Genomic DNA, 26,456 nt, shown 5'->3' with positions numbered 1-26,456 from the left:
GTTCCTTGATTTGTGTTCATCATTCGACGCCCGCTCCCCATATCTACTGCGCTTTTGCATCACGAACCCTAGTAGCTCCAAGTTCGGGAGGATCGTTCTACATAATCTAGCTATATAATATAGACCTATATAATCTAGGGTAGGCTTAAGCGAGTGTAAATATTGCAAGTAACAGTCTTAAAAGTTCTGCGCTTGGCATTAAAATTAATAGCAGTGTACGTTACCATTAGTTACCTTATATTACGTATATATATATAATTTGATTCGTAAGCGTCATCACGTCTGTGTCTTACACTTTCCTTACCATCCAAAATCACACGAGAGCCCTACAGTGGAACTTTTCTTAAGTTTATGATTTCAAGTATTTGATCGATTAAAGTAATTTTTACAAATATTTTGGTACAGCTCTTACTCAAATAAAGCTCAGGAACTTCCATAAAACTTATCTGTTTAAAGAAATTATTTTTTGTAACTTCAGTAAAGAGTGAATACATCATACTTTTTATTAAACAAGTATTCAAAATTTTATGTTAGTTTACATTAATATATTAATTAATTTAAACTTTGTTAGAGGAAAGTTCGACTGTATTCATAAAACATCACCTTACAATCGCAACTTTGTAGCAGAGTGTTGAGTGTGGCAAGGATAGCTTCCCCTTCTTTATTTGTATGTGATATGTGTAAGTTTCAATAAAGCTGCATCTCCCCTGCAGTTCCATTCATCAATTTTTCAGTAGTTAATCATCAACTAGTACCCATCTCGATCGCATAATCCTAGTGATGATTTTAACATTGGTATGCCATGGTGCTTGGTCCGGGGGGCGGGGTGCGTAGCCTATGTTATTGTGGAACTGCAGGGTATGCAAACGTACGGGGGTGTGAGTGCCGAGCTCTGGAATTGCGTCATGCGCCCCCTCGCAGAGCGGGTGGGTGGGCGCAGGGGAGGAAGGAAATGCCAACGGGTTGGAAATGCTTTCCAGACGGAGCGCATGTGCCGTGGAAATCCTGCATCCCCAGAGAGACGAAACTTGGCAACCCCACTCTCTCTCTCTGCTGTCTCCATTTTGGCAGCTCTCCTTTGTCAGTTGTCATTTTGCCGGTGGAAAGTTGGCATGTTTGTTGTGCCTGGATGTAAATGTGCAATAGTTTTGCGTTCGCGGGTGCCAGCAAAACGGTAAATGAAAGTGAAATAAATAACAGAAAAGAGTAATGTCAAAAGCCAAGCATAGAAGTGCAAGCAAAGAAGTGCTTTAAACAATAGCGTAAGCAAAAACAGAGGGGGTTGCAATCAGCCATCAAAAGTAATTTCAGTGGATAGAGAAGAAAGCGAATTTCATTCATGTGCAAACAAAACCATTCAATCAATGCCAATTGCCTAGTTTAATTCATCAAAACCACAACAAAATAGTTCCGGCAATTGACGAGGCGTAAACAAAATGCCAAACAATTGTTTGCCAGCCGGATTCTGCGCAGTGTGCCTTCGATTTCCAGCAGGATCAATAACCTCCTTATCAGCGGAAAATAGGGGAAAACGACAACAAACCGTTGCCTTGGCAATCAAAACAAAGGCCAAAATATGCGAGTGGACAAAAAAAGGGTATATGTTAAACGGACATGAAATAGGCTATGGTATTGATTACCAGATATATAGTCTATGATTAACACCGAAAGTATTTCTCTGGGCCCGCGAAAAGTGCAACAATTCCAGTCACGTCAAATTGCAGCAAACTGATTTCACAGGCCCCCCACCAAAACTAGGAATATTATTATTAAGAAAAATCCCTTTTATCCCGACCTCGGCGGCACTCGAACCACCACTCGAAAATCATGAGCGCGCGAGAATCAACATCTCAGCGCACTCGACCAAATCGGTGGTGGAATTTATGTCGTTCAATTTGAAGTGCAACCAAAAGAGCTTTTGGGGAAAAGAGCTTGAAAAGCTCTGCACAGTGGCTCCAGTTGGGGAATATAGAAAACCAACATTTTGAAAATAGTTTAGTTTATGTTTATAATAAAGTATAATTACTTTTCCACAGCTAAACTCTAATCACTACAACCACTGCCACTCCACAATAAAACGATCCACACTGATCCAAAAACCAAACCTGGATAGCCAGGGACAGCAGGATGTGGCCCGGCTCCGAGCGAGGAAGCTCGCGGGCACTGGAAATCCCAACCAGCCAGCAAAATGCCGGCGGTAGTAGTCAGCAGGAGACTCTGGCCGACATCGAACACATATCCACCATCGCCGGATCCCTGGCCTCCATTGGATCCCTCTCGCACACCCAAATGCGCTACGTAAGGTGCTAGAGCTGCTTTTAAGATCATATCTTTAACCGTGATTACTCCCCCAGCAATGCACCAATGATGCCGGCTATGATACGGAGCACACGTCCTTGAACTCGGACTTTGATGAAGCCGAGCTGCGTCGGGAGCTACTAAGAGATGTGAGTTCCAATAGGAAATCCTGAAACCCATGCTTCTACTATAATTATAATTATTTTTTCTTTTTTTTTAATTTGCTTACAGAAATGGAAACTCCTCTTTGATATGGTGAGTACGCAAATCCTAAAGGAATACATATAATTATACTTATGTACAATTACCTTTCTCGCTTTGCAGTTCGATCCCGAGGGGTTTGGCGAAATATCCGTCGAGGAGTTCCTGGTGGCCCTCAAGTCGCCGGAGTTCCTATCCCAAGTGCCTATGAACAAGCGGGAGCTGCTTTTGGAGCGGGCCAAGAAGGCAAAGCTGCCCACAGGACCCGGCTACGTGACGTTCCAGGACTTTGTGAATGTGGTGAGTGCGCCGCAATTACAATCGCCGTTGGTCACTGGCCAAGCAACCAAAGTACCTAAAGTACCCAAGGCACCCATGCCGTTCGTCTGTTTGTCCCGGGCTGCTCATCAACGGCAAACTCGATTTAAGTGCAAACACAGGTGCAAAGTACTCGGCCAGGACGAGGACCAAAGTGTAGGCTCGTGTTCAAACAGACGGAGGACAAGGCTTCGTCCTGGCAGGAGCCGCACTCTTGTTTGGCAAATGCAAAAAGTGCGCTTGGCAAATAAATGCGCCGCTTACGGTTACACAGCGAACAACAGGGAGTTACAAACAAATCTGACTTCTGTCCTACTACATAAATTTAACCAGTTTTCCTAAGTCTTGCTACGAAGTATACATTACGAATTAAGTTATTTTAAGGATATTAAGTACTATGAATATTGGATTGTACACCAAGTTAGTCCACAGTTTTTCCGTATGTAAGCCTATGTCTCGTTTGCTTCCTTCGCCACGCTTCGCCAGGCATTTGAGTGTTTGTCCTGGTTACCTGGGCGCTGGCTATTTGTCCTGATGTGGTCCGAAAATACTGGCCAGGCCCGGACTGCCTTGGACTTTAGCTGTGCAACTGGGGACCAGAGGTGACTTCTGCGAGCGGGTGAAGCGCTCTTCTCGGCTTTGCCTTTGATTGGCAGGGCAATCCTATTGCATTTTGATTGATTCTACCCAGTTGATTGGCACGCACACAAACCGCACACGACAAAACACTCATGCATAATCAATTGCACAGTGAATATTCCTTCGCCTTGACCGTTCGATTGTTTGCCAAAGTGTCCTTAAAGTCATGAATTAGCCAGGCCAACGTGTCCTCATTTGCCTCTGTGTGTGTGCGAGTGTTGCGCCTTGTTTGTGTGTGTGCCTAACGGTAATTGCGGATGAGACCCGGCCCATTCTTTGCACAATGGATTTCCATTTACATTCCCTCGGCGAGGACATTATTAGGTCCTTGTTTGGCCTGCTAATGCATTTGTTATTCCAATTGAGGGATCCGTTTCCCTGCCGTTTCCCTCTGCAGTCTGCCACTTTGTGAGGCATTCATATCTGCGCCAGCAATCTGAGATCCTTGTTGCCATCGTAGACAACATATTTCCACTTAATTATAAATTGCAATGATCTGCTGGTCGGCAAGCATATGAGCCTGGACCAGGACCTGGCGGAGGCAGGAGAACCTGGCCAGGAATGCCGCGATGCAATGTCCAACCTGGCAATGCGCCATGCATAATGCAGGCTGATGATTGTTGCATTTGCAACAAAAGCTCGCACGTGACAAATCCTTTTATGGCAGCGCACAGAAGTCGGGCATGTGGATGCGGCGAAGACGCAAGACGCCACCGAGGGGCGCGATGTGTTGAACGTTATGACAACTGGAGGCACGAGGCGCGCTGGCGACTGTCGTTTGTCTTCCTCGGCTCGGCCTGCATCTGGCCACCACTTGGGTTCCCATTCCCATTCCTACAGCCATCGGACATCAGGCACAGCCGGCACAGCAGGCGACGGCAGCCGGTCAGGAATCAAATCAATCTGTGGCTCCACGTTCGAAGGCGAACTGGGAATGCTCTTATCTGGGCTTAGCTTGGTTGGGTCTAACTGAAAGCACATACCGATTAGTTGGACATTTCTTTGGGTGTATTTAGTTAAAGAGTTGTTTATATAGATTATATATCATCGAATTAATACTATATATATTTAGATTGGGCATATCCATGTTGTTGCCTTTAGGAATTCATTGCCCTGACCTTGTCTTTGGCGTTGATGTCCAGGCCTGCCTTCCTCCACTTTTTAGCGAGGGGCATCCACTTTTAATTGCAGTCAGTGGTGGTGGGATCGGCAAAAAGCAGGAACGCCGCCAAGGAGCATTCTTGCATTAATCAGAAAGTCAACGGAGCTGCCAGGCATTCGATCATTCGATCATAAACGAAAGCAATTGCGCACAACTGGCCCGTGGGATGAGCTGAGCGGTCCGTCGTGGCCCAGCCGCCTGGTGTTGCGATCTGCTCCCTGTTCCTGTCCCGGTCCAATGCGATCCGGTCCAGTCCAACGGCCATTATCATAATCAGGAGACGCAGCTGGCAGACGCTGGACCAGCTGAATCCGATTCCGAGCCCCAACCTGTGACTGTGACTGTGCCTGTGTCGAGCACGCACCAAGAAATTCCAGCGACTTGTCTTGAATGGGCCAACTGCAGAACCGCTCAACGGTTGCTTCTCGCAGGAATGCCAGCCAGCTGCTGTTCTGCCGCTTCTCCTCCTGGTTGTTGCATCTCAGATCGGGTTTATTGAATAAACATTGGAGCAGTGCATTCAGAAAAAATCCTTTCAGTCGTGCTGGATGAGCAAGTAGTAGTAGTACAAAAAGTTGTATGAAACTGAGCTTGCTAAATAATTTCCATTGCGGCTTCAGCATCAGAATTCATTACAGAAGTCACTAGTATTTAAAGAAAACATATAAATATGCATACAATTATTCAACAATATTTTTGAATGGCTACCTTACTTGCATTTCCTTCTGAGGTGCATTTTCCCTGAGTGCTGCGATGCCCTCCTGCCCGCCGATCCAGCCTCCGCCGAGGTGGCGTCTGCGCCGCTGATCTCGGGGAGCGATAGGCGGCGGAATCAGATCAGATGCGGACTTTGGAGCCGCGAGCTCCACGTCGAGTTGGACGTCTTGGGGCTGAAGTAGGTGCAAAATGCCTTGCGCCTCGGACTCGGGGGAACCGAACCTGGAGGCGATCTCTCGCGACGCGGTATTAAATCAATGCCAATCCATAAATGGCCTACGCGGCGCGTAGATTGAATTGGAATCTCTTGGCGATTTCATTATTCTGCAATAATATCGTAAATCGAGTGGGGACGCGGGATGAGCGCACATTTCTGGTTAATTATGTAGCGGCAGCTACTAACTCTGGACGGCATCTGGCTTATGGGGTATCAATTATGGGCCATTACACATATTTCTGGCTTAAACGATATCAATATAGAGTACTCGTATTACAATTGCTTAAGTTTTCATTTCACTGTTTGATTTCGCACCTGAATTGATTTCTGTCCTTACTTTGATTACATTTTGAAGAAGGAGTTGACCTGTGAGCCAGTTAAGTGCTTTACTTCTAGTTTTCATGTCCTTGCTTTAACAGCCTGCAATGGAACACCTTGAATTCGTTTCCCAATCGAAATGTGCTGCAAGTTTGCCCCACTCTTACCTTTAATCGCTTTTCCTGCTGCACAAAAACAAGTGCATTTCATGTTTATTTCGAGTTGGCTGCTTGGCTCCTGAATGGAGCAGAAAGTGGACGTGACGGGGCCAAAGATGTCGCTATCCAGTTCCTCACTTCACACCCTTGCCCCCGGAGGTCCTGTGCCGCCCACACATCCTGCTGCAATGGTCGCCGGCACCTCCTCGCCGTTCCCTGCTGACGATGTTTGGTCAATGGTCAATTTGGCAGCCGTTTATTTTGATTGTTGTGCATCCGGAGCAAGGATAACGACGTGCACACGAAATGGACCACGACCCAGACCCCTTTTTTCCCACTGCCCGCTGCCCACTGCCATCCCTTTTCTGCCCCTTTTGGCTGCGTTGCAATATTTTTGCCATCGTCACGGAATTCACCGATAACCGAGGCGAGGCGAGAGCGAGGCGAGAATGGTGGCCCAAATGGAGCGCCAGCGGACTAAGGCAGCCTGTTTGCCATCCTGCGGCGTCATGTCCCGTTCGCATATCTCGCAACGATCATTTTTGCATGTTTTTCCACCTGCAGGTGTGTTGCGTTCCATTTATATGTTTTATGTGTCGTTTAATCCGCGCCACAAAAATGTATCTTCCAAAGGGAAATCGAATTTTTCGGGCCAGAGCGGAAGCACTGCATCGTAATCCCCTAACACTTGTAGTTTTTTGGTTGGCAATCAAATTAGATTCGTGCACTGACACTCTGTACATCGCTATGCACACACTACAGACTTACTGGCACTTTATACCTTATAGGGGAAGACAACTAATTACGTTGAATAAATTTAAATGGGGTGCGCACCTGACATTTACGACGACACCATAAAACCCGAGCTACTACACAGACGGGGTCAATGAATGGCCACTGCAGTCCTCCTACGCGTACACTAAAAAAAGTGCTTAGCCATTGAAATGGTTGCTCTGATCATAAATTGATTACTACCTATTTGAAAATTAAATATTACGCTTGCAGGACTTCACACTACGTGGAAGCTGCGCTTGTTTAATTATTTTAAGTATCTCAAAGTCGTTTGTAACCATCATTCATCTATGAATCGGTTATGTGCCATACTAGTTTCTATTCGATTTTTTCAAGTGTACTCCTCACCTTCGAGGCCCTTCAAGCTCAAGTGCGTCGCATAATTGCCCGGAGGCTTTGGTGTGGGGGACGGAAGCCGAAGCACGGGGTGCGCATCATTAACCCTCCAACCTTTGGTGCGCTAATGAGACGGCCAGTGTCCAATTTTGGCCATTGGGCATTGACCATTGGCCATAGGACACGGGACACGCGTGGCTCGGGTTGGCACCTCATCGCCATAGAGTCTTCTTGGAGGTTATAGGCAGCTGATTCTACGCCGATTGCGGCTGCTCAGTGGGTTGGAAAACTCCGCTGCGCTATTTGATTGTCCCGAACGAGCAATCCTATATCCGATTTCCAGCACGCCCCTTCGGTTCGCAGGGCAAACAATGCGTGCGGCTCAAGTGGAAGTCTCTTACGACTGGCGGGTCTGGCGGGTCCTTGGTCCTTGTGTTCCTTCTGTTTTTTGTCGGGCTATGGAGGCAGCATTTTTGCCAATCGTCAAACAAAGTAAGAGTGCCTCGCGTGTCATTCCATTTCCGCCTGCCTTGAATCGCAAATCAAATACAGAGTTCCCAAGGAGCAGCTGCCGGGATTCTTCGTCCTTGCCTTTGCATACATGGAGAAAATAATGGAGATTTAAAGTATAAATGTATTGCATGCATAGCATATTGGATAATATACATACAAAGTTTTATCTCAACGTAGAGTTCAATCCAACTACTTATGATATTATTGTAAATATCATAATTTATCGAAACTGAGATCCAAACATTCAAAGTTTCTTTGCGTGCACACGCATATCCTTAATCGGTGCTCTGTGGGAAATCGCGTATAGCTTTTGATTTGCAGCTCATTGAAAAGCCAACGGGCGGTGACTTCACCTTCATCTCCATCTGCATCTCCATCTCCACCTCCATTCCATATGAACTCAACTCTCTTAGTACAAAAGGCGGCGTCAAAGGCCAAGACAAGTCATGGCACTTTATATAGAACACTCGGCGATTCTGATTGCGATTGTGGGCATGGAATGGAAGTGGCTGTAGCTGCGGATTGTGGATGTTTATTGTTCTGGCGGCGACGGCGGCAAATACAGGAAACTGCAGAAAGGTGCAAACGAACTTCCGCTCCAAATCAGTTTTCGATTTGCTTTTTCCATATCCATTTCAGCTGCTGTTTGCACTTTCCTCCAAGCACTTTTGCATGGCACGCGCTTGGGCAGATGTCACCTGGAATGGAAATGAGTTAAGCAGGAGCAGGAGGAAGTTATGTGGCATGATTTTAGGATACTGCCGCTCATACTTGCCTCAATCAATCATCATTCGGTGGCCAGAGCGGCTGAAAGCCTGATTACCCTGTAATTAGACAGCAGGATCCACGCAGGACCTGCAAAAAAAAAGGGGGAACAGCAACGAAAAAACAAGGCAAATGTGTATTTAATGAGTAAAAATGTGATAATTAGGCGGACCCCCGAGGAGGCCGACAAAGGGCCAACCGAAAAACGAGCACCCATCCCGCATCCTTTCATCCCCGGGCTAATTACAGGACCAAGTCATTTGGCCAGACAAGTGCATCCGTCGGCAGTAATTGCCGTGTTTGTTTAAGATTCAGCCCATGTCCCAGCTCCCAGTTTCCAGCTCGAGCTCCTCCACCTGCACCTCTTCCCAAAGAATGCAAATTGAATTAGGCCTTGGCATAATATTGTCATTCAATTAGATCATCATCTGGTCGGGCTCGTGCGGTTTCCCCCAGGACACCAAGGTGTTTCGCCCGTGCAAACATCAACAAATGCACAGTCCTCGCTCTTGGGCATGCAAAATGTGGCATCTAATAAGCTGCCAAAGAAAAACAAAGTAATTGAGTGACAGAGTAAATTGTACAATTTCGATTAATGTAGAAGTGTTTGTATTGTCTGCCGTTTAAGAACATTGTTATTTATGAAAAGTGAATTGCATATTGCCAAAGGCGAAGGCCACGTTTCGAGGATTAGATAAAAAGATTGCATAAGTTAAGTAATCTGTTAACTGACATTAAAATAACTTTCTTTGACTCTACAATTCTTTTACAATGTTTTAAAATATAAATTCATAGCTTCCTTACATGCATGGAACATAAAACATGCACTGAATTAAACATGTTCTAATGAATTGTCCTGTAAAATGGCTTTGGGCCTGTGTCCTTTGAGCCTTGTAGTCCAAATATTCGCTTTTGTCCTTTCATTAGCGTAACAACGAGCCCCGAACAATGTTAATCAAATAGCTCATTTAATAAGCTGCAAACCACGAGCACGTTTTACACGGTCATCCGGAAATAAAGCCATTGGGCATGCATCATGCACCATGACCCCCACCGCATTCCCCACCTCTCCTCCAGCACCCTGCGCTCCTTTTTTTTCCAGCCAGTTTATAAATATTGCTCAACTGTTTGGAATAAAAATGTCAACACGCCGGGCGAGGCCGTACGCAATGCATAATAGAGGGCACAGGCACACAATGCCTCCGAACCAGCGAGCCACCGATCCTGTGGACCACCGTCATCATACCACCGTAGCCACCACCGGCGGAGATGTCCTTTTTTGCGCATAGCCACAGGCAAAAGGCAACAAAAAATGCTGAAAATACATGTCGCCGTGTTTGTGTGTTCCTGCTGCAACGGACGCAATTCAAAGGAATTTTTTGTGGCTCACGGAGCGAGTGAAAGAGAGAGCCGACCACGTCGTCCTGTGGTCCTTCGCCCTCACTCCACACTCCTCGCTCCCGTCCGCCGCTTGACCAAGTCCGCCGACCCGATCCTGAAACCAATTCCCAGCGTTAAATGTTTTGCGACAATTTGTCGGCTTGTCCTGCAAAAGGTGAATGAAGCGAGGTTACAGCAGAGGCCAGGACAATAGTCGTAGATATTAAGGTACATACCTTTAAGCAAGCTTGATAAGTGAAATATTAAAATTACACAATTTCAACTTATCACTCTTCGATTTAATAAGTAAAATGCAATTTGTAGTATAACAACTGCATTTTCTAATGTCACACCTATTATTTCGCGCGCGACTGTGCTGTCTGCTTTTAGCACCGTTAAATGGCGATGAAGTCGAAGTCGCCTACCTGGTGACGTCATGCGGCGAGCAGGACTCGGACTCCTTGTGCTTCTCTGCGCCCAGGATAATGACATTATCAGCCGCAGCAGCCTGCGTCCGCCAAACAAACGATAAGCAATTATTTGTTGGGAATACAATTTAGCCCTATTGGCCCTGTTGGCACTTTGTTGTGATTGCTTGATCTTGCCGAATATGCGACTTGTCACATGGCCACAATGCGTGTGGGTGTTCCCATTGTTGACAACACAGATTCTCTGCGCCCTTTGTCTGCGAATCGTAACAATTTAATACCCAGAAATTGGCCCAAATCGGAAATTCGGAAGTATAATCTTATTTCTGTTTACTTTTTGATCTTAGCGGTCTAGATCCGATGATCAACTGGCGTTGTGCAACACTGCGGTGTAACACTACTGGGTGGAATGAATGGAAATAGGACTAGAATGAGAGAGGAAAGCGCAGAGCGCGAAAAGAAACTTACGCACGCTGGCGGGAAAGTTGTGAATTCGGTCGTTTTCTTCAATGTTAAGTGTTCATTGTGTTTAAACTATAATCCTAATGGCAAATTTATAAGGAAATCAAATAAATAACGCTCGAAAGCTGCGATTTCATCGCGTAAGTGAATTTGTTACAGTTATACATACATTGTATATGTACATATATAACAAAGTGCATGAAACGGGGCTTACGCTGGAAGGGGTTACCTGGAATTCGTTTGGATATGTTTACTCAACTAATTCATAAAAAATACATACAATTAATGCATTTTCTCGGCGCGCGAACAGAGTTGCCACCTTCATATATGATATTCCAGTGCCACAGCTTTCAGTCGTTCAGAGGAAGCTTATCAATTAAACAAAATTTGATAATTACTGCCATTAAAAGAGCGCGTCTAGCGCTGATTAACTAGAAGATACATAAATTTCCCCTCCCCAGACTGGCGGAAGTAACTATTTTGTGCCCTGAGGCCGTGGCCAGCTTAATTTGTGGCCTTTTTCTTTTTCGCAATGGTCGTAGTCGAGCATTTTAATTGCGTGTAGGCTTCACTTTTAATTAAACACAATGCTTATTTTCCGCTTTTTGCGGATTTTTGCCCGCTTTGCGTTTGCTTTAATGGCTGACATCGGCATCTGTGCCAACATCTTAATTACATAATAAACATAATTTAGTTTTGGCCGGTCACACGCATAAATGTTCGGTTCATAATTTTATGGCTCGTTTAGTTTGGTTTAGTTTGGAGGCTTAATCATGTACGGTGATCCGCAACAAAAACACAACAATGAGCAAGTGAGACAGCAGTAGCGAGTGTGGGTGTGCGAGTGTTTCTATCCCGTTTTCTCCAGCAAGCAACAATGTCCACCCTGTGTTAACCCTTCGCTGGGCTGGAGGGGTTACAATACCACGGTCACAGTGAAGGCATCCTCGGGACTAACCAGGAATTCGTGCTTGCGGGTTTTCACGCGCAGGAAGCACAGCTTATCTTCGGTGTCCAGATCACGGACGCAGCTCTGGGCCAATTTCAGGAAACTGGCGTGCAGGTGCTTCACAATCGACTGGGCCGTGGTTAAATCGAAGGACGTGTGCAGCAGACTGTCCGTGGCGTTCTCCGACACCACAAATCCCTGCGCCTGCTCCGTAATCCGGTTGGTGTTGTCAGTGTTTCGCTGCACCACCTCCTCAATGGCCTTTAGATATAATTTCGACATTTTGAAAAGAGTTGCAAAACTGGAAAATAGAAATAGTCTAAAAAGTGTTGTCTAGAGTTATGATCTGATCCGTATTCGAGTAATGCTGCCAAGGGACTGAAGTTCCGTAGAGTCTTCACTGATATATTGATGAAATCATAGCACAAGTCTACTGAGATTATAGGGTTTTAGAAAGGCGAAAACAGTAAACCCCTTTAACTATTTTGAAATTCTTTCCAATCACTTCCTTCTTAACAAAGTTATTAGTAAAGATATTGTGAAATATTTATTTTATACTAATGGTAAGGCATTTGGATAACCACTTATGAAATATATATTAATAAGCTATTAACATCGGAAAATGTATCATAATACCCTGTATTTACAAGTTATATTCACATTTAAATATGCATAAGTTGATTACCGATTAACCCTCTAAACTTGCTTCCAGATGAGCGGCAAGCGGACACGTAGCTTCAAGTGCGCCGTACACCATCGAGATCGTGAAGTCTGCTCCGAAAACGATTTCCAGCTGGTGCTGAACGAACCGCCACTCTTTCAGAAAATGGTGCACGCCGTGGCCATGGAGATCCTGCCCGAGGAGCGGGATCGCAAGTACTACGCCGATCGCTACACCTGCTGTCCGCCGCCCTTTTTCATCATCCTGGTTACTCTAGTGGAGGTGCGTTGAAGGATTGAGCCCTCCTTGAACATAAAATCAATACTACTTTTCTCGCAGCTGGGCTTTTTTGTTTACCACTCAGTTGTCACCGGCGAGGCGGCACCAAGGGGACCCATACCCTCGAACTCCATGTTCATCTACCGTCCGGATAAGCGGCACGAGATCTGGCGCTTCCTATTCTACATGGTGCTCCATGCCGGGTGGCTCCATCTCGGCTTCAACGTGGCAGTGCAGCTGGTTTTTGGCTTGCCACTGGAGATGGTTCATGGTTCCACGAGGATAGCATGCATCTACTTTTCCGGCGTGTTGGCTGGAAGCCTGGGCACTAGCATCTTTGACCCGGAGGTGTTCCTTGTGGGTGCCAGTGGTGGAGTCTACGCTCTGCTGGCCGCTCACCTGGCAAATGTGCTGCTCAACTATCACCAGATGCGTTATGGAGTCATCAAGTTGCTTCACATTCTGGTCTTCGGTTAGTGCTTACCTTAGTGTTGTTTCTACAGGTCATAATGAATGCCAATTCCGTTTTCTAGTTTCCTTTGACTTTGGCTTTGCCATCTATGCGCGCTATGCTGGCGACGAACTGCAGCTGGGATCCTCGAGTGAATACCTGGCCATAGACCAGATGGAAACGGTGGGCGCTGTTTCGTATGTGGCCCATTTGGCGGGTGCCATTGCTGGCCTTACTATCGGTCTGCTGGTTCTGAAGAGCTTTGAGCAGAAGCTACACGAGCAGCTGCTCTGGTGGATCGCCTTGGGAACCTACTTGGCGCTGGTGGTCTTTGCCATCGCCTTCAACATGATGAATGGATTTGCGATGTTTAACATTCACGTGGAGAAGATCCGTGTGACGGAAACCATTTTCAATGATTTCCAGGTGTGAAAACGCAGGAGGATATGCGACAGGATGACCAGAATTCTATCCTTCCTTCGTATTTAGATGATATTTTGCTTAGATTTTGTTTATTGCGTTTCATTGAAATTTTTATTGTTTTTGGACGTCGACTAAGTTTCGCGTTTAATGTTTTGTTAGCCCTATATCTGTGAATCGGATATGAATATCTCATTGTATGCTTACGTGTCATGCGACGTAAATTATTTTGTTTTGTTTGCTAGTTAAGTACAAACATATTGTAAGAATCGTAAGAGAATATTTACAACAAATCGAACTGATTAGGTGTAACATAATGCTCAAGGAATTCCACATTTTCTACATATATTTAATATTAACTGCAGACCCAGAAGACTTTATATAGGAGCTAATAATGAATAAAACTCCAAAGACAGCTGTAAAATAGAAATACAAATATATTTGCGTATGCTTTGAGGACTATATGGAAACCGATATTGGCAATGCAAGCGATTTATTCTAAATTTTACAGGCCTTATAGCAATTGAGATTACTACCTCAACAACTGATAAATAATATTAAATATAATCCAAAAAGTTGAAGTAAATCGGTTTCAATTTGATATAGCCCGTCGTAACTGAGCACTGCCAGCTTTAAGAAATCGATTAAGACCAAGCACCAACAGAGTAAAGCATAAATTTACATATTTTCTATTTACACATTTTGTTTTACCTGTAAATAAAATACGATAAAAAATAAAAATCTTTGTTTTAAGCTTAACGGTTAAAATAAGGGCTAAACGGGAATTTTACCGATTGCGGTGGGCACAGTTATATAGCTACAAAGGCAAGATGAAGTTCAAGGGTTAAAGTTTTCCAGTTCCAGTGGCGGCAGTGTTGCCACACGTTTTTCTGCTGATCGCAGTTCGGACACCGGTGTGAAATGGACGCGTCGTTTCGTTCCTATCTCCGCGAAAATTCCCTTAAATTGGCTTAAAAAGTGAAGTGGAGTGAGTTTAAACCGATTCGCGTGCTGGGTGATAAGGATTGGCCATCCATCCTTATCATTTCCTTGAGTTATGACACAATCCGCGCGCAAAAAACTACAATTTCGCTTGACGCAGCACGCGCACCTGGCAAACCTTCGTTTCGTGTGTTAACTTTGGCTTTTTCCGGCGTTTCGCGTTGCGTGTTTTTTGGCCAGGACATTGGGAAAAACTCGGGACAGCCACTCGGAGGAGCAGTCAACAAATCCCAATCCCGGCGGACACGGAATTTATGTTTGTTTGAGCACATTTCGCCGTCAAGTCATTCGTCAGGGTTGTCACATACATAATTCGCGGGGGCGGGGGTGTTGCCGGGAAGAAGCAGAAAATGATGGAAAAATGCGGCAAAGCAAATGCAAAGCAAAATGTGACAGGAACGCAACTGAGTCCTTTTAGCGATCCTTTTGGACAGGAGCTGCTCCCATTGACGCTGATTAATGCGGCATTGGTCTTATTTCGCGGCGGTTCGGGAGAAATACAAACTTGCAAGTACATACATACATACCTACCAAGTCCTGTTGCTATTGCAAGTTTGGGAAGAAGAAGAAAAACCGGACAAAACTGGTAAGAAACTCAAAAATGTTGCATGTCTTTAAAAAGTGTAGCGTCATACTAAAATAAACAATAAAATTGGTCTTAGTGCATTTCTATTCCTAAACACAGTTTCTCCTTGTTTATTGGATTCAAACATTTAAGCAATTATATCATTGATCTCAGTAATGCTTTAATGGACTCTGTACTAAGCCTGATTAAAAACCAGAAAGTAATTTGTAGCCAGCTTCTAATGCGAATGCTCCGCTAAGATGCATTGAAATCAGGTTTAATGCCTTGCCACAGCCGATAGACTAACTTGCCGCACTGCACTTAACTTATTCCGCAGGAATGAAGCCAGTCTGGAGTAGTCTTTAGTGTATAAATCATATCAATCGAATGCTTCCTCCGCTCGGAATTCAACACGACCAGGACGGCAATCCTCAGTTTGTGGTGCGCAAACATGTTTATAAAAAGTACAAGTTAATATTTATGTAATTCCACAGATACGAACGGGGCACAGAAGAAGCTGGAGACGGCGGAGATCATTACATTGACATATTCATGCGGAATCGGATTCAGAATCGGGGAATTCCAGGGAATGCAATGAACGAACAATGGAGCACGCGACCATGTGGAGTGTAGCCATGAGGAGCGCGTCCCACGCGACTGCCGGGAATCAACCTGCAACTGGCAATCGGCCACTGGCAACCTGCAATATGCCTTTCGTCTGGCGAAGAAACCTCACACATCTCGCATCTCACATCGTCCAGTTGTCGTCGCTTTATCCGCAACATGGACATGGGGACCGGGATCGTCGGAATGCTTATCAAGGGGCGCACTTGTAGCTGTCATAAGGCCAACTGAAATATTGGCAGCCCAAACAGAGACCGAAACGTCGGCACCAGAGGAGCAACCTCTTGCCTGTCCCTCTCTGAACTCCTTTCAATGAACTGAATGCACTGGACAAAAAGTCCACTTGAGGTGGAAAGAAAAAGGGAAGAGGCACCTGAACTGCCCCAGGACTTGTCCTCCATCCATTTATCTCACTCGACGCCGGCGACGGCAACTGCAACGGGCAAATATGGAAATTTGTTGGCCTGGTCGCCTTTTTTTTGTGAAACGCCGCCGCCGACTGTCCCCCACAAACCCGCCACTTAAACCGCTTCATTAAACACTCCATGAACTCCCTATCCTAGGCCAAGTGTCCTTATGTCCTGGCGGTGTAATTAATTTCTGCCACAGTTGGGTATTTGAAAAAGCTTAGAAATGCGGCCGAATGGAGTGGGAGGCAGCGTTTTCCGTGCCACAGGAGCAATTATAAAACGGAGTCGAGTAGCGGGAGCCGTAACACAAGGAGCCAGAGAAAAAGAACTGAAGCTCTTTTAAAGGGTTGCGGCTATGAATTCAAAGAAAGAAACTCCATAAATAGCTATGATAATGCAAGAATATCATGAAAGGAGTTGCTGTAAAGATAAGCCTTACGAGTGCATATAAATTCTCAACCCGATTCTGCTGTACTATTGTTAATTACGTAGAAAATATGTGTGGTAAACTCTAGTAAATGTGGCATAATCAAGTGTTAATCAAAGTTATCGGATTTTCTGGATCAATAAGTTCGTGACGCAGAGCCAATATTAATTAATCTAACGACTGAAGGATTTACCAAGGCTCTCTTGGACACCTTGCAAACAACGAAAAACCGGACACAAATCAAACAATACTGGCCTGAAATCAAAATGCGGGGTAAGTGAGTAAGCAATGTTGTAGTTATAGCGCCAGGCTAATCTGATTTACGTTCAGAAAATGACTTAAAGCCCGTATTGAGTTACTCCCAAAATGAGTCCTCCCACCGCATGTGTGTGCTTTATGGGCCTTTTAGGTTAATTGCTTCTGTTGCATTCCCTCCATTAACCATTGGTCACATGAGGTCATTGCTGGGAAGCACTTCCTCATCCGGATGTTAAATAGGAAGCGGGAAAGCCAGGCAAAGGGGACCGGGAAACACAATCAACACGAACCTAATACACGAAATTAGTTTTCATATATGCAAAGCCGAGGGCGGGAGACTTGGCTCAGAGCTGTCACCACCCACCTGGAAGCTCCCAGGGATCGGGATCCACCACCCATCCACCTTGGTGGACACCTGTGCGTGCTTGCCGGCAATTCCGTATTCCGTATTCTTCGTCGACTTCGTCCTCGTCGTCATCCTGGCACAGACAACAAAGGAGCCCTCTGCGAGGCCAACTGTCAAAGTCGTGGCAGACATTTTCATAATTTTCACATGCTCAGGGAGTTTCCCCTTTTTCCCCGACCTTCTTTCTGTCCCAGGCGCGCCTCTTAATTGCCCTGAATGGAGCTGGGCAAAGTGGGAAGCGAGACAGGAGTCTGGGTAATGCTATTTAGAGCCTGCCACGTTGACTGTCACCTGCTGGGATTTGTGCGAGTGCCTTGCCACCAAGGTCGCGGTAGGAATTTTCACGACATTTTCACTCTTTTGCGGCGTCTTTTGTTTTCTATGTGAATCTTTTGGGTTGGGCTCACAAATGATGCTATTAAATATGAAATAGGTATATAAACTTACACTCCCGATTAATGACAACTCCGCAGTTAGCTTTTCTCAAATATGTTGTGATTTATTTTTAAAAACTAAACACAGTCGTATACAATGGGGGATGCTGTATTGGAAGCAGTTCTTATTCAAAAGGGTTCTGATCCCAAAGCCTTTCAAGAGGAAAAGGGTCTGGAGAAGATTGATACATCCGTTCAAGAACCCAGGGATATCCCAAAGTCAGAAGGGATAACTTTTTGTGTCTTCCAAGACGAGTCACAGTTGAAGGTGCTCATGAGCCTGATCGACAAGGAGCTTTCCGAGCCGTACTCCATTTACACCTATCGCTACTTTGTGTACAACTGGCCAGACCTCTGCTTCTTCGCCCTGGATGGAGATCGCTACGTGGGCGTGATAGTGTGCAAGTTGGAAGCGACGAGAGAAGGACTTCTGCAGGGCTATATCGCCATGTTGGCGGTGGATGTGGAGTACAGGAAGCGGGGTATTGGAAAGGCGCTCTCGGAAATGGCGATTGAAGCCATGGCGATGAAGGACGCAGCCATGATTGTCCTGGAAACGGAGCTGAGCAACAAACCTGCATTGGCACTCTATCAGAGTCTGGGATTTATACGGGAACGGCGTTTTTTGCGTTACTACATGAATGGCGTGGATGCCTTTCATCTGAAGCTAATGCTCCACGATCACGGCGCCTTGTCCTTGAACGAGGATTAGTGTAGTTAGAGACAGTTTCCCGTTGTTAATGAGTGCTTCTGATCGGTTTCGAGTTGGTCTGCCCTTATGACCTTTGCTCCGTTCCCTTCAATTAGCGCCCCAGCGTGCTGCTACTTGGGTAGCCCAGGAGATGCGGAGACTCTGTAGTCCGGGAACACCTCAAATCAGGTAGATGAAACTCCGCCGCCTAATTGAGCCGCAAAACGGGCTATGTCGATGGAAACTGGCAAGAGTCATGCCGGGCAGGGTGATCAAACCGATCGACCAGAAGGGATAATTGCTTCTCAGGGTCAAAGTCTCGACACATTAAGGAGCACTCGTCGCCTCGATAAGGCTATGCTTTGATAGGAGGTCCTGCATCGGCATTCCCTTCCGATTCATTCAAACCGATTGAGGAGATCGCAAAGTTCTCGAAGAATGTCTTTCAGCAGTTATTTAGAAGGTCGTTGTGCTAGAGTTGTTTGTTTTGATGGGGCTCGTTTGATAGTAAATGAATTTCTGGTGGTCCTTAAGTATTTGTTGACGTATATTATGGTTTAAATTGTCTGTAGTACGAAACTCATTTTCAGTTAACTGAATGATACAATAATAAACATTGGATTGGGATTAAGTATAGTTCAGGTTTTCCCTACTTAAATTGCAGCATCTTAACGATTGAGTACCTCTTTCAGGTCATCGCTTCCCTTCAGAGTTCTCTGAGGAACATTGAACCCTTGGAGCTTCTCAACGGAGGTCTTTCTGTTCGATCTGCAGATCGTTGATCTGTGATACCCACTCAAAACTTGCTACCAGCTTCCTCAGTTGAGTTCTGGATCCGTTTCGGATTCTGACTCTGACTCTGATTCTGATTCTGCTTCTGGCTTTGACTCTGACTCTCAATGTGACTCCATTCCAATCCGTGGCAGCTTTTCGCTGCGCCACTTCACCTTTCCTCCAAATGTAAACAAAAACGTCCAAAGTCAACTTTTGGGCAGGTGGCTCCCAGTCGAAGCCGCAGCTTCTGTCCACAGCTCCAGCGACCGAAGCCCGAACAGATGACATGCAACGTTGTGGCAAAACACCGCGGAGGCCAGCGAGGCGAGGCGAGGCGAGGGGCGTTGATTGAGTTGCACCTGCCATTCGCAGAAACAAGCTGGACGAGATGCCAACGGGCTGGAGGGGGCAGTTGGATGCCCGCGTTATTTATGTGGATTTTTCGGCTTCGCAGAGCCAGCGACTCTCGATTCCAAGTTGCATTCGCATTCGCATTCGCACTCGCACTCGAACTCGCAGTTGCCGCCGTCGTCTGAGCCTGTCTGACCTCGTCCCCGATTGCTGTTGACATTGTGCCTGAATTTCAATTTGATGTCCACGAGGCGGCAGCTCCTGTCTACCATAAATCTTGCTCCTCAAACTGCCTAGACTCTCCGGGTGCGTTTCGGCTTGGATTGGATTGGATTGGACTGGCGTTGTCTGTCCTCTTGCATGGGAGTTGCAAGTGGCGGCAAGTGTCTACTCCGCCCCCAAAAAGCGATGGCACTAAGCTTGTGTCCCGTTTTGGAGTCACATCTGCTTTATCTGTTGTATCTGTGCTCCCGTAATTGTATAATTTAAGCGGAAATTAATTGGCAGGTGCAATCAGGCAGCTCTGTTTATGCACAATTATTAATTGCAGTTTGGGGACCCCGAAAATTTGTTCTAATTCTATGTACATAATAGAAATTCTCTTATTTTCGTTCATTTTTCTCGTTAATTGTGTAAGTTTCATTAAGCTATCCAAGTGTTTTATTAATTCTCAGATGTAATCAGGCATCTTTGATTTGGCAACGCTTCCTTGATTATGCATCATTAATAATTGTAATTTGCGCACAGCAAGAAAGGGATTATATCCAGTAACTCTTAAGTAAAAGAGTGTGTTTATCCCATGATTGTGTAAATTAATATGCTACCCAAATTATAATAACATCAATATTATCAATTTCCATTGGGTGTACTTGATCATCAAGTTTACGCATTTGTTGTGTAATAAGTGCTTATTGCTTTATGAATCAGAATAGGTATGTCTTAGTCGAATAAACGCAAATAGGTAGTGAATGTTTTTGGTTCACTGAAGGTCCTTCGAGTGGAATGCCTATTCGGAAATTCATGGACTAAGTCCTGCTAAACCAGCTGGATTGAATACAATATGAAATGTTTGATGACAATGTGAATTATTACAAAATTCGTATGCTGTGTCTTCATATTTCATGGGGGGCTTTTCAATTTGCCACGGCTCCAGCCTATATAGAGCAAATATCGATTGGTGGGACGACGGACGACAGTCGCACCCTTCAAGTGGGAAAATTCGTTGACACAAGTCTTCTGCGGAGTGGGTATTAATTAAGGATTTTCCTCGAGTCTTAGTAGTTGCTGCCTTGCCTTTCGCTTTGAATTCCCATATTTATGTGGAGCAAATATTGATTGGGTTCCCCCAACTCGCACATCCACATCCAATGCAACCGCCCTGAGTTATTTATCAAGAAAACGAGAATTTCATTTATAATTTAGACATTTATTTTTGTTCAATTTTTCTCTCCCTATTTATTTATATATAATTTTTTGCTATTTGCTTTTCTCTTGTCTCGTGCTGAACATTTCCGTTTCCTAGTTTTTCTTCTTTTTTCTTATTTTATTTCGGGTGGAGTGGGAGTGGGGGTGTGTGGATCCATTATCTTGAAAATCGAGTATGCTAACTTGGGGTTTTGGGGCCCACAAGGATTCTATTTTGGCTTACGCTTTGCTGGCTTTTATGCCAGATTAGCTGCGATTCATTCTGCGATTACTTTTTGAATATTTCTCTATTTGCGTACGATATACATTGCTATCTCAATCTATCTATATACGAGTATTTTCTGGCGATTTGTGTGCGTGTGTATCGGTCAATATGTCAAGTATCTTGATAATCTGCTTGCTCGATTATTTATTGCCCTTAAATTGTGGGCAAAATCGAGCCGACAGCCAAAAACTGAAAGAAAAGTGAGGGAAATGAAAACGCTTTTGCTTCTTTTTGTATTTCTGTTGTATTCTTGAAATGTTTTGATTTTTATTTTCATTTTCATTTATCTTTGGCTTTGCGTGTGTATTTTTCAATTGGATATTTTTACAGTTGAATTGGTTTGTTTTTTCTCTCTTGTGTTGTTGTTTTTTCGTGCTTGTTTGTTTGAATTTCACTAAATTATTAAATAAATAAATAAATAAATAGTTCGCTCAATTGTCGAATTAATAAACCCTCGCTGCCCTACCATAAATAAATATAATTAGTAATACTTTTGAGTGTCTGTGTGTGTAGGGGATTACGATAAATATTTGCTCGATTTTGTAACGCATTAAGTGACTTTAATTTAATTTAATTTCATTCGATTTGCTTAATTGATCTGAATTGAATGGTTCTTTGCTGTGGTTTTCCATCGTTTTTCTTCTGGTTGTTTGACTAGTGTGCGACTTAATAGTATTTACAATCTGAAACAATTTGTTAGGAGGCTAGTTATACCTAGATATATAAATATAACGCTAAGTCCTACAGTTCGGAGCAGATTATGCTTATGGATGTATAAACAGTTTGATAAAGTTTGCTGACGCTTCGATTCATGCGGATTAATTGCGGCCAATAAATACATAATTTAAGAAAAACAGGCAAACCATTAAATGAAAACATGGATAATGGGCTCATTTAAATCATAGTGAGAGGCGATTAGTTCGGTTTCTCGATTTTCCTCTTGATTTTTACTTGGTTTTTACACGCGAAATAAATTCAGTCTTTGGTTCTATCACAACATTTGTTTACACGTTTCGGCTTCGGTTTATGTTCTCCTCATATTTGTCCAGTGTATTTCTCTTATTTCTGTTTTGAGTTTGTGTACTATGTTTCGGAACTGAAACGTTTAACTGCAAACGGTAACGATAACGATAATGCTAACGAAAAGCAAAAGCCAAACGAATATCGAATTAGTTTTGAACTAAATCGTTTAGTGAACTTTTCTTTTCCACCAACTCTCTGTCTCTCGATCTCTCCTGAAGCTGAAGCTGTAGCAGAGTCTAAATCCCTGCGAGGATGCTGACGACGACGACGACGACGACGATTCTAATCCTCATACTTAGGACACTCCCAGGTCGTGCAGCAGATGCTGGGTGATCTCCTCGCCCTGCTCCTCCATCAGCTGGGCGGTCACCGTGTTGATCAGGTTGAACACGATGGCGAAGACGGTGAAGGCACAGTAGACACCCAAGGCCAGCCACCAGATGAGCTGCTCGTACTCGCGGTGACCGAAGTTCTTCAGCACCAGGAACCCGATCGTGAGTCCGGCCAGGGCTCCCGTCAGGTGGGCAATGTACGACACCTGGGGACCCTTGGCGAAGGCGCTGCCATCGAAGTATTGGGTGTAGAGAGCATAGCCCAGGTCGCAGGAGACTGCAAATGGAAGAAGGGAAAGGATTCAAGTTAGTTAAATCATCGACAATAAAGTAAGAGATCATTGAAAAGGAAAAAAGAAACTAAAGAATTCGAACTCTTAAGATATATGAGTGGGAAAAAGAGTAGGGAAACTCACCAAAGATGACAACTGATCCGAGCTGCGTGGATGCGCTCTTCATGTGCGCATAGTTCAGTGTGATGTTGGCCAGATGAGCGGCCAAGAGGGCATAGACGCCACCGCTGGCGCCCACCAGGAAGACCTCCGAGTCGACGACACTGGTGCCCAGGGATCCGGCGAAAACGCCCGCCATGTAGATCACACCGATCCTGGTCGTGCCGTGCATCACCTCCAGGGGAATGCCGAAGAACAGCTGGATGACGATGTTGAAGCCCAGGTGGAACCAGTTGGCGTGCAGGAACATGTAGCTGAAGAAGCGCCACACCTGCAGCCGCCTGTCCGGACGATAGACCAGCACCGAATCCGACGGAATCGGAACGGGGAGCCCGAAGTTCTGGGCGGGCATTGTGTAGCGGTCGTAGGCGAAGATGGCAATCTAAAATGGACAGAGAAGGAAGGAATTGGGGGTTAGTTTTGGGGCTCTCACTCTGATTTATGTTGTTGCTGTCTGGCACGCGACCACGTCCCAAATAAAGTCTTGGGAAAATGCTTAGGGCGAGTCCTGCCAACTTGGCAAGGCTTCAAAAACTAAACTCATACGCCCCGTGGGCCGCCCTGTTTATTTGATATTCGTGCTAGTTCCTATACGAAGCAAATTATTTCCATTACCATGTAAAAATGTATAAAAGTACATTATACCATATCTCTCTTGATTTCTTTTGTCCCAGATTTTGTTCTAAAGTGTATTTGCAAGTATTTTAAACTCAATGTTACAAGTTTTCCATTTTCGCTATCAAACTAACAATTTCTATAATTTCCGTCTTCTCATCTTCCACTGCTTTTCATATGACAATTTTTGGTCTGGCCTTTGAAATAACTACGAGCGGTCTGGTTTCATAAACTTTTCTGTTCGCTTTTCCTTCAGCTGTTTGTTGTTCAACTTGTTTACAATCGATTTTCGGGGGCGCCAGCGAGTCAGACGCAGAAAACGAAACACGAAACACGAAAAGCGAGGAAAACTCTCGGAAAACTTCCGCCCTTCGTCGCCTTCCGCCCCCCATATCATTTTTATCGCTCATGGGATGAAAGTTTGCGGCTCCTTTGATTTAATGGGTTGAGTAACTGAGTTGACTGTGTGTGCTTACCTCAATGATGGAGATCACTAGGATGAACCACGGCCAGTGCTGGCGGTGGACGTACTTCAGCAGGCTCAGATCCTCCGCCTCCGGAAGGGGCGTGGCCGGAATGGCCTCCCGCTGCATGTAGATGTGCTCGCCCTGGCGGGTGCAGCAGGTGCTGCTCGCCGTGCTGCAATCGGTGTCGTAGGACGAGGAGTTGGAGGAACTGGGGCACGAGGCGGGAATGTCAATGATGGTCTCCTTGGCGGCGGTGGAATGCTCCACCTCCTCCTCCTGCGCCGCCTCCTTCTCCTGGCCCAAATCCACCTTGGTTTCGTTTACATTCTGTGTTGGGTTCTCCATGCTGGCGCCGTTGAAGAAATTCTGGAGAAAGACGGAGCGCATAAAGTGTGTAATTAATTAACTTGAACCGAACAATAAACAAAAATCAATTAAGTGCATAAGTTATTCATAAAACGCAGTACAAAACAAGAGCAATTACAACACTTCAGACGGCAGACTTCAGAGTAAAACAGCAGGGGAAATGCAGCAGAAATAAAAGAAATGAAAAGAAAAGCAAAGGAAAAGCATGCTTTTTGTGGGCAAGAATTTTGTTTATGGTCTGGGACATGGATTCCGATGCCGATGCCGATGCCTGCAACTTCCTGGTTTTCCCCCGAAGGGAAAACTGGGTCAGCTTGTGAGAGAGCTAACCATAAAATTTGATGGGCCAAGTTTGCTTTTCTCGTCCAAAATTAGCTGGACAAACTTGAAGATACTTCGCCGTTACATAAACTGCACTTTCAGCCCTGAAATCATCTTCGCTAATGGCCAACTAATCAGCTAATGGCCGGGCATTATTGTAATTCATTGCCCAGAGGCATTTCCTCACAAATTATGTTAATCGCATTCGATTCAATTACAGTCACAGCACAAATCTTCTTAAATTCCCCAAACAATTGTTCGTCACAAAAAAAATAACAAATTCATTGCCTTGCTCAACAAGAAAAAAAAACTTCAAAAACGCGTTTCTCCCACTTCCACTCATTGTGTTCGCATATGCCCCTCTCGCTTACTCTTCAAGTCGCATTGCACACACGCACCGTTGTTGCTTTTGTGTCTGCTACCTACACTGCTCGAAAAAGTGAGTGGGCGCTCTTTTCTTGTGTTTCCCTTCGGTTGCCTAGCAATTTCAATAAGGCACGAAATCGCAGTCGACCGCTTATTAATTAATTTATTTATTAACTTTAATTGCAGACTGCACCGAATGTCCATGCGAGCATGAAGAAGAGATGTCGAAAGCGCGCTTTAAGACATAATGAATTAATTCATTCGGCCTTCTTTCTTCTTTTGCATTTTTTGTTTCTGTTTGGTCTGGTCAGAAACATAGTTTCACATGGCCCGCGGTGTAATTTGCATTTTTTATGCTTTCTGCTGCACTCGCACCCCTAAAAAACGGTCAAAGGGTGCGAAAGAGAGCGCGCACACAGGTTGAACAAACTCATTACGCCTCTAAGTCGAAATGCTTTTGTTTTGCCGCTGTGACAATTTCTATTGCAATTTGCACATTTCTTGCAGCTCTCTTGTATCTTGTATCTAGTATCTCACAACTCATATGTTGTATGTTGTATCTGTCGCGTATATTCTCATTAGGGTCGGGGCTCTGGGCTTACCTTAGGTTTTTGCTGCCTGTCGCAATGTTATAATCCAAAATGCGTGGGGTTTTTTGTAATCCAAATGTCTTTAGTTAGCTGGCATATTCGCACGGTTTACACTCGCTTTTTGCGGCTCACACATTGGTAACTTAGTTTTGTTGCTCGTAAATTCAGGAGCTTGTATTTTGATATTCTTAAGATATATTTTCTGCTTGCACCCACACACACGACAATTTGAATATTTCCTTCAGTTTTCTTTCGAGTCGCAGTCCGACTTTCTTTCAATTTGATGATCTCGCGCTCGCGGCTCGCACGCAACTGACTTTCGAATGCGAAGGCAGCCGGCCTTTATAAGTGCTCGATGCTCGATGCTCGATGGTCGTGCAGTATAAGAGAGAGCCGCCGCTTGCTGCTTGCAACTCGAACACGTTGTGTTTTGGTGCGGCCGTATAAGGGTTGCATGGCACATCCGCATCTTGTGTGGGTGCACTGCAGTCACAGTCACTCGACTGCTGCAGCTCGAGGCGAGCGGTTCGATGGCTTGCTGGATCGATTGTTGGTCGCTGGTTAGTCACACCGGTTTCCCCATCTGCCGGTTGCCACATAACGGTGAATGACTCATCCAGACAAAGACGGCCCAGCATTTCTTACCAATGCCACAGCACTGACTAACGATCTCCAGCGATCTGCGCTGTGTCATCGCTTACTACGCAGATCTGAGGTCTAATCTCTGCAAGGTTGCGAAATTCTAGCAAGGCTGTTGCGCTTAATTGCCTATCAGCAAAGCCGATTTGAAACTGCTTGACAAATTAAACCATTTTCTTATTATAACTT

At 45.0% G+C, this 26,456-nt stretch overlaps 4 protein-coding genes and 2 long non-coding RNA genes across 10 annotated transcripts; 2 read left to right on the top strand and 4 right to left on the bottom strand.

Moving 5' to 3' along the window:
* The first annotated feature begins 2,036 nt into the window (after positions 1-2,036).
* LOC120449739 (protein rhomboid) lies at positions 2,037-13,900 on the top strand. Of its 2 annotated transcripts, XM_039632373.1 has the most exons (7): positions 2,037-2,298; positions 2,355-2,447; positions 2,530-2,553; positions 2,623-2,799; positions 12,366-12,596; positions 12,654-13,065; positions 13,127-13,900. In XM_039632373.1, exons 1-7 carry the CDS (start codon positions 2,128-2,130, stop codon positions 13,474-13,476), a joined length of 1,458 nt encoding a protein of 485 aa, XP_039488307.1. In that variant the 5' UTR covers positions 2,037-2,127; the 3' UTR covers positions 13,477-13,900. The 2 variants fall into 2 exon arrangements, with proteins under 2 accessions (XP_039488307.1, XP_039488308.1); XM_039632374.1 differs by lacking the exons at positions 2,037-2,298; positions 2,355-2,447; positions 2,530-2,553; positions 2,623-2,799 and adding an exon at positions 10,685-10,844.
* Positions 2,812-8,363, bottom strand: LOC120449741. Of its 4 annotated transcripts, XR_005616217.1 has the most exons (6): positions 8,023-8,363; positions 7,827-7,956; positions 6,038-7,747; positions 5,868-5,972; positions 5,327-5,795; positions 2,812-5,262 (listed from the first exon to the last, which is right to left on the bottom strand). It is a non-coding gene; the product is annotated as an uncharacterized LOC120449741 (long non-coding RNA). The 4 variants fall into 4 exon arrangements; XR_005616214.1 differs by having other exon boundaries at positions 7,827-8,363; XR_005616215.1 differs by having other exon boundaries at positions 5,332-5,795; positions 7,827-8,363.
* On the bottom strand, positions 8,451-10,636 carry LOC120449742. Its single transcript, XR_005616218.1, has 3 exons — positions 10,051-10,636; positions 9,239-9,980; positions 8,451-8,973 (listed from the first exon to the last, which is right to left on the bottom strand). It is a non-coding gene; the product is annotated as an uncharacterized LOC120449742 (long non-coding RNA).
* Positions 11,296-12,040, bottom strand: LOC120449740 (dynein light chain roadblock-type 2). The gene has a single exon (XM_039632375.1). The coding sequence runs from the start codon at positions 11,933-11,935 to the stop codon at positions 11,621-11,623; it is 315 nt and encodes a 104-aa protein (XP_039488309.1). The 5' UTR covers positions 11,936-12,040; the 3' UTR covers positions 11,296-11,620.
* Positions 13,901-17,638: 3,738 nt separating the features above from the next.
* Positions 17,639-18,917, top strand: LOC120448567 (N-alpha-acetyltransferase 30). Its single transcript, XM_039630623.2, has one exon. It carries the CDS (start codon positions 17,688-17,690, stop codon positions 18,300-18,302), a length of 615 nt encoding a protein of 204 aa, XP_039486557.1. The 5' UTR covers positions 17,639-17,687; the 3' UTR covers positions 18,303-18,917.
* Positions 18,918-20,845: 1,928 nt separating this feature from the next.
* Positions 20,846-25,930, bottom strand: LOC120449361 (protein rhomboid). Its single transcript, XM_039631775.1, has 4 exons — positions 25,641-25,930; positions 23,995-24,351; positions 22,868-23,285; positions 20,846-22,728 (listed from the first exon to the last, which is right to left on the bottom strand). Exons 2-4 carry the CDS (start codon positions 24,328-24,330, stop codon positions 22,415-22,417), a joined length of 1,068 nt encoding a protein of 355 aa, XP_039487709.1. The 5' UTR covers positions 24,331-24,351; positions 25,641-25,930; the 3' UTR covers positions 20,846-22,414.
* Positions 25,931-26,456: the final 526 nt, after the last annotated feature.

The sequence above is a fragment of the Drosophila santomea genome, chromosome 3L, assembly GCF_016746245.2.
Source record: "Drosophila santomea strain STO CAGO 1482 chromosome 3L, Prin_Dsan_1.1, whole genome shotgun sequence".
NCBI classification, from domain to species: Eukaryota; Metazoa; Arthropoda; class Insecta; order Diptera; family Drosophilidae; genus Drosophila; species Drosophila santomea.
This window is presented reverse-complemented; position numbering and strand designations above follow the sequence as displayed.